General features: G+C 35.8%; 2 protein-coding genes across 3 annotated transcripts in view; one reads left to right on the top strand and one right to left on the bottom strand.

The window, feature by feature from the left end:
• LOC107679794 (codanin-1) overlaps positions 1-3,520 on the bottom strand; it is a 12,227-nt gene extending 8,707 nt beyond the window's left edge. Inside the window, exons 1-4 of the mRNA XM_016475457.1 lie at positions 3,404-3,520; positions 1,542-2,206; positions 438-638; positions 168-358 (exon numbers count right to left, since the gene is read on the bottom strand). Coding sequence (XP_016330943.1) covers positions 168-358; positions 438-638; positions 1,542-2,206; positions 3,404-3,481 — 1,135 coding nt within the window. The 5' untranslated portion in view covers positions 3,482-3,520. The remainder of the gene's footprint in view (positions 1-167; positions 359-437; positions 639-1,541; positions 2,207-3,403) is intronic.
• Positions 3,521-5,863: 2,343 nt separating this feature from the next.
• LOC107679795 (ribosomal protein S6 kinase alpha-5-like) overlaps positions 5,864-11,273 on the top strand; it is a 38,189-nt gene continuing 32,779 nt past the window's right edge. For both annotated transcript variants that reach the window (XM_016475458.1, XM_016475459.1), the window contains exons 1-3: positions 5,864-6,144; positions 9,959-10,030; positions 10,120-10,338. In XM_016475458.1, the coding sequence (XP_016330944.1) occupies positions 6,075-6,144; positions 9,959-10,030; positions 10,120-10,338 (361 nt within the window). In that variant the 5' untranslated portion in view covers positions 5,864-6,074. The remainder of the gene's footprint in view (positions 6,145-9,958; positions 10,031-10,119; positions 10,339-11,273) is intronic.

The following is an 11,273-nucleotide window of genomic DNA, read 5'->3' as shown; positions in this document are numbered from 1 at the left end:
ATTTCTTAAAAAAAAAAAAAACACTGAACCCAATATTTTGACCGGTAGATGTATATTCCTTTCAGTCATAACTGATTTTCCAAAAAATAAAAAATAAATAAAGGAGCAAACTTTGATCAACTGTAAAAGATTACAGCTGTATACGTCACCCTCTGGAGGCCATTCACCTGAAATGCAGGTACAATACAGCTCTGCTAAGAGATCCAGCTCTGATTTCTGTGTCACTTTGTTAGGATCAGGGCAAGGTGACTGAGGGTCAGGGGTCACCTTTGACCCCTGTCTGTGCACTGTTTTGGTTGGGGTACAGATGGCAGGGGTGGTTTTCAGTGGGGAGCTGGTCTGCTGGGCAAGTTTAGACCTAGAGAAGACAAGAGGACAATTAGTGACAGATAAACACAGAGATATTATTTGAACTAAATATTACAGCCCAAACATACCTTTCTCTCCTAAGCAACTCTCTCTCTTCCTGCAGACTGTGAGGACTGCCAGCGGTCAGCGTGGCCCCAGCGCTCTCTGGTATGGCAGGGGGACTGGCAGGCAGGCTGAGCGGGGTGGATGTGAAGCAGCTCTTAGGTTTGGAGTGAGGCCGCTCTGCACTTACGGGAGTTGGGTTGATTCTCCGTGAAGGTTTGGTTGCTCTGGAAAAGCAGGAGAAAAGTTCTGTTTTATCTTTCATATTACATTTATCATGAAATTGCAATGAATACACACACACCACTAACTAGAACATTCAAAGGATGTACAAAATAAAATGAAAAAAACAGAATCTAACCATTTTATTGTCAAGATCAATGCCGTGAGGTAATTTTTTTAACTAATGTTTTAAAATATATTAAAATGAGAATGAAACAGAAATAGCATTCTTCTTTTGTATATCCGAGTAAAAAGCTTCTGAAAAAAAGAAATGTAGTGCATAGTTTGATTTTGTTCACTAAGAACTGACTGAATAGTTTATAACTATTGTTTATTATAAACACTGCAAATATTCTATAAAAAGAATTGTCCATTTTGATTTTATGGTGACTTTAAAAATACAATTCATACATAAAATGACTTGAATACACCTATAATATAATGAACATGTTAATTTGTGATTAAATGTCATTTAAATTAATTTTAATATTTTAGGGGACATAATATAAAAATGTCAGGGTAATGCAACTGTCCTGATTTTATGATGAAGAAAAATGCAATATTAAACATACATTAAATAAATAAATAAATACACACACACAAACATTACAATATATTATGGCATATTTTTCTAATAATTCAAAGATATATTAAATATATATTTGAAAAACTTAAAGAAATCATGCAAAAACAATCACGCAGAAACAAAAATATCAAAAAGCAGGAAATTATATGATTGCAAGGACCCCTGCAGATCCTCATGACTATCTATCTATATCATATCTTATCTATCTATCTATCTATCTATCTATCTGTATGAAACCAACATTAATACAATTCCAAGAAATTGAAATGCGTTTTCAACTAGATCCCCCCCCCCCATTATTACTCACTGACTCCTCACTTACACTGGTGAAGACTGGGCGGCACCCACTGGAGGAAAGTCTTCCAAATTATTGAAGTTGAGCTGCACCTGTGTTGGGGGTGACACTGGTTCAATCCTCCCCACACCTCTGCTCCTCCTGCCTCCTCCATCCCAGCGAACTCCTTCCTCCGACACAGCACCGCGAGTTCCCGTCTGACGGCCGGGCGCACCCCCCCCAAACCCCCCACTCCTCCTGCGGCCTCTGTGCTGCGTCTCTGGGGGTGATGTCATGAAGTCGCCAAGACTGGGACGCTGGGCGGAGCGGCGCTCAGATGGGGTGTTGCGGGGAGCAGGGCTCCAGACAGAGCTGAAGGAAGGGCTACTGAGGGCACTGACGCCACTCAAACAATGAGAGCCGCTAAATGGGGTCTCCTGCTCACTCCTCCCGCCCACCGGGGACACAGATGGGGCAGGAGAGAAGAGCTGGACTCGACTGGCACTGCGTGAAGACTGAACTGGTGTGGATTTGTTGCCTCTCCGAACAAAAGAGTCCTGAGTCCTGACAGATCTGGAGGTGCTGGGGGTCTTGGCAGGTGTGGTGGGGCCATGGGTCAAAGTCTGACTGCTCTGATCCCGCAAAAAATTCAATAGGAAAGGCACAAACTCCTCTTTGCTGAACTTGAATGGAAAGTTTTGGGATTCACAAACCTGGCAAGACAAAAAGAAACATCAAATTTAAGTCATGATCCAAAACACTAGCTACATTTGAACTACATTTGAATTGAATACATTAAACATTGAGCCAAAAAAAAAGCTACCAATAAATAATGCACAGACAAAATTTTAAATATGAAATAACTTATATTAAATTATCTGGCAAAACAAGTAAATTCTCAGCAATAGAAATATATAATTATAAGTAAGTATCCATATTAATTTCTTAACTAAATCATAATTATATGTTAATGTAATGTTAATCACAATAAATAAAACCTCATGCAAGTTGTATGACACTTTATGTATGAAATAATAAACCTCAAACAAGTTACTTGTGTGTTCACAGCAAAAATAAAAATATTAATTTTATTTGGATTGTTTTATGTGTACGAAATTTCTCCCCGTCATATTATATTATCAGCGCTGTTAACGTTAACCGAAACGAAAACTTTTTCATTAACTTAAATTTAGAAATCAAATAAATAAAATGTTAAATAAATAAACAAATAAATGCAAAAACTAAAGAAAAGTTAGAAATGCCTTGGCAACTAACTAAAATAAGATAAATAAAATAAAAACAACTAAAAAGGAAATAAAGTTAAAAATAGGATAAAGTTAAATAGAAATGAAAATGTTCATAAACTTACTAAAACTAAAATGAAATTTGGAAATACAAAAATACTAATTCAAAACACAGTATTAATAAATACTATAATACTATAAATACTACCAAAACATCACTGTATATACCGCGTAAAAAAGCTTAGTTTTTATTCTGACACAAAAAGTAATTTACAGTTATCTTAAGTAAATGTAATATTGTACTTGTAATGTTGTACTACTCTCAATCACAACAAATATACCACCTTGGAAGGTATTGTGTATGAAAATATTTACATTCCCCAAAAAGAAACTTGTTGATGACAACGTTCCTGCTTATTCCTCGGAGATGTTCTGTGGCGTTAACAGTTATCGTCTAAACGTAAAACTTTAATTTAACTAAAAAAACAAAACTGTAAATATCCATCTCTAAAATAAAGCGACTCCTTAATGTTTGTTTGTTTGCTAACGTAGCTATAGATTAGCTGACTGAATTTCAGGAAAACAATCACTCTTCCACTCTGCCACGTAGTGACAGTAACACAGCACAGCATTAGAGAGGAAACACAGCGCGGTGTTCATTCTTACGTGTTGTCCTCTGAGCCAGAGCACAGCCTCGCTTAACTCCACTTTACTGAGCAGTAACGATTCCAAAACAGCCGCCATTCTGCTCCGAGTATCATGAGAGTGACGTGCCTCGTGTCAGGGGCGGGATTGGCTGAGCGCTGCAGCGCGCGCAAACCTCAACAACATCGCCGACATTGACAGAACTTCAAAATAAAAGTTCACAGAGACGCTTGTGGGTCTTCTTCTTCTTCTTTTGGTTTTATTAATATTGATTTTGTAGGATGATCTGAATTATGCCCTTGTAAATTGATCCAGTAAGCAACAGATAATTTTTTACGTCTTATTTCTAATGGGGACTCTCCTGTTTCAACTTGCATTGCTGAGATTGGAGTTGTTTTAATCGCACCTGTTATACATCTCAAAGCTCGTGCTTGAATAAGATCTAACCTTTTAAGCATACTGATTGAGGCAGATCCATATATAATACATCCATAATCTAAAACAGATCGTAGAAGTGCACAGTATAAGGTGATCATTGATTGTTTATTTGCCCCCCATTCTTGGCCTACTATACATCTCATTAGATTTAGTAATTTACTACATTTCTTTTCAATGTAGTCAATATGGATTTTCCATGTTAATTTAGAATCAAACCACAGACCTAAATATTTAAATTTTCTTCCATTTGATTATTGAATAAAACTGTTAAAAAGAGGATGTTGGTAAAAAAAAAAAAAAAAAAAATAGAAAATGTTTGTTTTAATTTATTTGAATTGAGTTTTGTTTTACTGGTTTTCTAACCAGTATATTCAGACATACGCTTTTAAAGATACAGACTTAACCTTTTAATTTGTGCTAAAAATACATTCTGTGACTCTTTTAAAGGGTTTTGTGAACAGAACACATTGACATATTTAATTCTCAGATTAAATATTCTCAAATTTAATTGAATTAAATGTGTTATGGAACAACCTATTGAGCAGCCTGTACATCTATCCTCACCTAGCCTAATTTTCATTTGCAAAAAAATAATAATAATAATTATGTGGTTTTTACTGAAATCATCACTGTTTTAAGAGCTGTTCAGTAATTATGTACATTTACCTCAGTCCGAAAGACTAATTTGACATAGGTTCCTCTGGGAAATTAGATTTAGTTTATGAGTAGAATCAGCTCTGAGGCTAAGAGATTTCCATGTTTTGTTTTAAAATATCTAGCAAACTGTATTTAGCCAGTTGTTAGCAACCTACACTTTCAGGAAACACTGTGACTGTAATTTATGCTGTAGAAATCTTGGCAGTCTAAGTAATGTTAACCTTCTCTTCAAGTTGATCCTATCATGAATCAAAAGCTGTTGCTTTAAAACCTAGAAAGTGTTACTTCTCTTGAGGTTTAATTTAACTTTATCATGATGACTCAGACGTGGTAATTCTCTTCTGGGTTTTAGGACTGTAAACTGAACAGTTTTATGTGCTGCGATAAATACAACAGAACAATGCTGTTATCTTTGTTGGTCCCTATTCTTATTTGTCTAGAAAGTTATTAAGACACTATATTATGAGCAAAGTACCTACAAAAGGAACAGCTTGTGTAGTAAACAAAACAGAATGAGACCATTACTGCCATATTCTCTCAATGGAAAACTGGAAATCTGTTATTCTTTACAGACAGAACCATGCAGACCATCGACAAACATTAAGAATAATCTTAATAAGCTCTGCTTGTTTGTACTATGCACAGGTGTGCCTTCCCAACCTGTATTTGTGTGTCTGTTTGGCTACAACTTCTTGTCTGTACATTGTGTAAACGTCTAAATCAATTTGTTTAGGGAATTTAGGGCAGTTTAGAATAAATACTGGGTGTTTCCGGTGATTGCACTAAAAAGAAGTAAAGTTATTATAATAGAACATAACAGAAGTGGAGTTAACAGGCCTTTGCTTGTCCAAATGAGGACACAGGCTTCCCTTCCCCCTTGAGAAAATATAAACCTGCTCTTTTCTCTCAATACAGCCTCAGGCATTTAGAAGTGTACCACTGGAGTGTGTATATGCACATAATGCACGCTGTCAACTCACTTAACAAATATACAATAGAATGGAAACATTGATTGAAGGGCAATTAAAGTCCACTCATTACATGACAGCACATGCTGTAGACAGCTAATAACTGCTAATCTTGGGTGTATAAATCACCCAAATATGAAAATATAATTCTCCCCCTCCCCCTACACTTTTTCCTAACTTATTTATTTAACAACATTTTTATATATTTATTAATATATTATAATATATTTTAGTAATATTCATTGTTTAACAATACTAATATTTAATTTATCGCTAACATTTTTACAGTAAATAGTTAAACGTAACGTTATAGTCACGTTGTGCGATGGGCGTTGAGTGACAGTCGGGGGGGCCAATAGAGCAGAAGTATTTTTCCCTGCAGCTCCAGTGGGCGTGTCTCATGGGTCTCGGCGTGTGTATCTCTGTTAGTGCAGCAGTAGTATTTACAGCACCGCTGCCCATCCCACGAGAATGCCGTTATTGTCATTTACATTATTTCCCAAAAGGTTGCTTTATAACAACAACTCCGTTTATGTAATCCTGCTGTGACTGTCTCTGTCGTAGTATTTGCGCTAGAGTCGTGCAGCGAGCAGAGGAAGGAGTGCGCTTCAGTCACGCGAGTAACGTTAATGCCGTCTACGATGGAGGGCTCGTCGGGGGAAAGTGACCTGTTTACCGTCAAACACGAGCTCAGGAACGGTAAATGAACGCCGGGCAGGCTGTGCTGCGCTTATATTTAAGAATCAACGCTTATATATAAAGTTTTCGTTATATCGTGGAAGAGACAGCTTTAATGCTAGCTGGTCGGCTAGTGTAAAAGCATGAGTATTAAATGCTATTAGTAACCTATATTAATATATTGATATCTGCATCACAAATTAACCTCCAGCCTGGGGTACTTTGAGGTTAGAGGATGTTCTGCATGTGCAATTGCATAATTCACATTCATAACCGCAGTTGCACTTAAGTGCACTTGCATTTCAGTGCATGTTGTGTTTGAAAAATGTGAAAGAAATCAAATTGACATTGAAGAAGAGGATTGTAATGAATGGAATGAATTGCATTTATTATGTGTCAGTGGTTTCAGTAGTTGCTCAGTCATGACATGGCCTTGAGTCCAACGAAACCCAATTACTGGAGCTAATTTAATCTCTAGGGCCCCGATGTTGTCTTTGTATAGTAAATGAAGTTACCAGGTTTGTGTCCTCACTTGCCTGTCTTAGTAAATGCTTAGTAGGCACATTCCATCAATATGGTACAGTACTTTGTTGTCTTATGACTTTTTTAGATGCACCAGTGCCACATTTTTGTTGTGACACCTATTAGATAATGTTTGATAAAATATAATGTAAAATAAAATTAACCTAACATGAGAAACTACTTTCAAATGTCTGTATGCCCACTATAAAACAGGGATTTTGGTTTGCCTCATCATCTTCAGAGTGTGTCAGACAATAAAATTCAATGTAGTAGGTCTAATTTTTGACAATCTATCAGAAAATGTTACTGCAATGTTAAAGAAAATGTAACATGTCTCAAAATTGTGAGGCTCACACAACATCCCAAATTTTCATAACAAAAAAGTTTTTTTTGTAATAATTGTATAATTCTATGTAGTAATTTGTTTTATAAATGATTACATTCATATTCAATTATTCGAACTAATCGGCAACGATAGTCTTGTGGCAGTGTGCCGATATATAATGCCATTTCACTTCGGTCGTCCCGAGTTCGATTCCCAACCCGTGGACCTTTCCCGATCCCCCCCCTCCTCTCCCACTTCGCTTCTTGTCAATTCCTGTCCAAATAAAGGCTAAAATGCCAAAAAAATAAATCTTCAAAAAAATGATTTAAACTATTTTTAATTCTTAACTAATTTTAATGACAGAAAATGAATTTTTATCTTTGTTCCACATTCTTAGCACAACCCTGTTACCGCACTATTACAGAAAATGTATAATTTCTTAAAATTGTAATGCAAAAAAAAAAACATAATTTTGCTACAACCTGATGGGATGTAATTTCATTCTATTTTCAAAAATTTTAGTACGACTGCATTTGTTAACTAAACAATTAAACTCTGTTACCCAAGTTTTTGTAAGAAAAAAAATGATCAACCAAACATAACTGTATTTCAACAAATTTTCATAACAAAATTTTTGAAGAAAAACCTCAAAGCATAGTGAGTGAAACAGCTCATAAAAATGTAGTTTAACCTGAAGTTGATGATCAACCACTTTCTGAAGGTTAAGGACCTTCTTTCTCTGACCATTTTGTTTTTTAGCGTTTCAGGCCCTATTTTTTACTCTCAATGAAAATCGACAATATTTATTTTGACATCTTGACAGAGAAGATCTCATGTCTAAAGGTCTGTTTTGACTTGTGCATCATATTATAAAACTGTTAAAATTAACAGTAGTGGTTATTCCATGTGGTTATTAATAGCATTTCCAAAAGAGAGATTTATGAATAGATCACATTTTCTGTTTTGAGGAAATATTGTATACATTTTCCGTTTTGAGGAAATATTGTATATTGTTCTGCAGTCATTAAATTGTATTTTGCGATTGACCACTTTGTTCTATTGGTTTCAGCCATTAGAACCCTATGTCAGTCGACCACAAGTCTCAAATATTTAAGCCGATAATCCAGATCCAAAAATTAGACTCTGAGCATTACTGTATCACTAATGCAGGTCAATGCGGGTGATCAGTTTACGGGCACATAAATAAGAATGAAGAACTAAAGACTAGAAGGCGGTCACCTGATAAGACTCACCTAAGAAAGCCCAATAGGGACCAGATTCTTTCCATTAATGCTTTATTACGTTTGGATCCCGAGTGGAGAAAGTCAGGGTTTGGAAGCGTATAATAAACATGGTAGTGCCCATGGGCCTCTCTAGAGTGCTAGCACGCACCTTAAATATGCTGCTCGATATCCAGTCAGAGGATGTGGTAAAAGAATATGTTTTTTTTCCCTTCTAAAATCAGATAATTTGCAAAGACGGAGAAAGATCATGATTTTGTGTGAGATGCAGTGCTTCTGTGATTGAGGGTAACAGCAGGAATGTGTTCACTTCACTGGTCACGCTCATTGGTATCTACTGCATAAAACAAGTGACCTTACTTCAGGCTGCACGCTACCGTGTAAACATATACCACACACATGCTCGCGTTCTTCCATGTCTCATTCATGAATGCTGTTTTGTTTCCTCTGAATCATCAGGCTTTTCGTTATTTATGAGCAGGCCCACACAGAATCTGCACCTGCAGAACTCGGATTTCTGCAGAATTGAAATTCTGCAGAATTTCTACAGAATGAATGCATTTAATTCATAGTTCTGCCTCTTGTTTATTTACATTACTGTTCAAAAGTTTGGGGTCATTTTTTTTTTTTTTAAAGAAGTCTCCTATGCTCACCAAGGCTGCATTTATTTAATCAAAAATACAGAAAAAAATTAGAAAATACAGACATTTTCTGTAATATTCTGAAATATTATAGCAATTTAAAATAGCATTTTTCTTTATTTGAAAGTTTAAAATATAATTTATTCCTGTGATGGCAAAGCGGAATTTTCAGCATTTATTACTCCAGTCTACAGTGTTGCGTAATCATTTAGAAATTATTTTATTATGCTGATTTATCTTATTATTATCAAAATAAAAGTTTATGTTTACATACTCTATGTGTGTGTACTGTGTATATTTATGTATATATAAATACACACACATGATACATGTATATATTAAGGAAAACTATGTTAGATTTATATATAATATATTTATATAAATATAATCTAAATTATATACAAGTATAAATATATATACATACAAATATTTTTAAATATATACATATATGTGTGTGTATTTATATATACATAATACATAAACCCAGTATACACACACATATAGTATGTAAACATAAACTTTTATTTTGAATGCTATTAATCGTGGTTAATCGTTTTCCAGCCCTAGTTCTTTTCAGATTCTTTAAAGATTAGAAATTTCAAAAGAACATCACATTTGAAATAGAAGCCTTTTGTAACATGATAAAAGTCTGTACTGTCACTTTTGAGCAATTTAATGGATCCTTGCTAAATAAATATATTAATTGCTTTAAAAAAATAAATAAATAAAAATGACTGACCCAAACATGTGAATGGTATAGTGTTTAAATTTGTTTTTTTGTTGTTGCCTGATTTCATAATGCTTTCGGCTGTCACTTTTGTTTCAGTGTGTTTAAATATTTAAAGTCAGTGCAGAAAATGCATAAAAAAGATTCCATCTGGACCTGTTTATAAGCTGCATACTGTATACAAACAGCTGGAGGCTCATCTCCAAGGGTTCACCATTTTGAACACGTTTTCTGTTCTCACTGTTGAGAGAAAGTGGCAAAGGTTCAAGCAACCAAAGTTGAGAAGGTTTACGGGAGGTTTTCTTGTATGTAATCCAAGTGAAGAACATGATTTCTTGGCCGTGTGTGACCAGATGGATGTGTTTAAATCTTTCCCCAGCCAATCTGACGGGTCACGTGGAGCGAGTGGGCATTGAGAACTTTGAGCTGCTGAAAGTGCTGGGAACAGGAGGTCAGTGATAGTTCAAGTATGTGAACTCTGTGTTCTCTGCTTATCTTTGTTCCTACTCCACTAACAAATCGTTCTTCTCCTCTGGGCAGCCTACGGCAAGGTGTTCTTGGTTCGCAAGGTGAGCGGCCATGATTCGGGTAAACTCTATGCCATGAAGGTGTTGAAAAAGGCCACTATTGTGCAGAAGGCGAAGACGGCAGAGCACACACGCACAGAGAGGCAGGTCCTCGAGCATATCAGACAGTCGCCTTTCCTGGTTACACTCCATTACGCCTTCCAGACAGACACCAAACTGCATCTCATTCTAGGTACGCTCTCTCCTCTCTCTCGTGGATTGCAAAAATGTAAACTGTTCTTTATGCTTCAATTTGACTTCTGCATTTAAAAGAGTGCGACCTGTGCAGACTGAACAATTGCCCTGCATTCTTACACACTAGTATTGTTATAGTGAACTATTCCTGTTGTCTACTAGTGCTCTACTAAGCAGACTTTATAAGGTTTTGGCCATCAGGTGTGATTCAGTCATAGGGAGCGTTTAGTCAGTCTGACTGCAGATAGCTTAGTGTGCAAGTATACACTGATATCTCACTTCACAGGAAGTGGGCAGGGAAATTTACCCATCAGTCATTGTGCACAATCTCTGGCATTTTTATTCAGCTTGATTAACCTCAGAAGTGGTTGCTGGGCAGTACGAGAATATAAAGTGCAGCAGATGTAACTGTTAGAATACCATTATTATTATGTTACATAACCAGTACATACGTAAAAATGTTGACCTCTTTTTAATAATTGTATAATATTGTCGATTTTTATAGAAAATACACATACTACAGGTGCATCTCAATAAATTAGAATGTCGTGGAAAAGTTCATTTATTTCAGTAATTCAACTCAAATTGTGAAACACGTGTATTAAATAAATTCAATGCACACAGACTGAAGTAGTTTAAGTCTTTGGTTCTTTTAATTGTGATGATTTTGGGTCACATTTAACAAAAACCCACCAATTCGCTATCTCAACAAATTAGAATACTTCATAAGACCAATAAAAAAAACATTTTTAGTGAATTGTTGGCCTTCTGTTAATTTACTGTACATGTACTCAATACTTGGTAGGGGCTCCTTTTGCTTTAATTACTGCCTCAATTCGGCGTGGCATGGAGGTGATCAGTTTGTGGCACTGCTGAGGTGGTATGGAAGCCCAGGTTTCTTTGACAGTGGCCTTCAGCTCATCTGCATTTTTT

This window comes from Sinocyclocheilus anshuiensis, unplaced genomic scaffold (genome assembly GCF_001515605.1).
Source record: "Sinocyclocheilus anshuiensis isolate Anshui unplaced genomic scaffold, SAMN03320099.WGS_v1.1 scaffold676, whole genome shotgun sequence".
Classification (NCBI taxonomy): domain Eukaryota; kingdom Metazoa; phylum Chordata; class Actinopteri; order Cypriniformes; family Cyprinidae; genus Sinocyclocheilus; species Sinocyclocheilus anshuiensis.
This window is presented reverse-complemented; position numbering and strand designations above follow the sequence as displayed.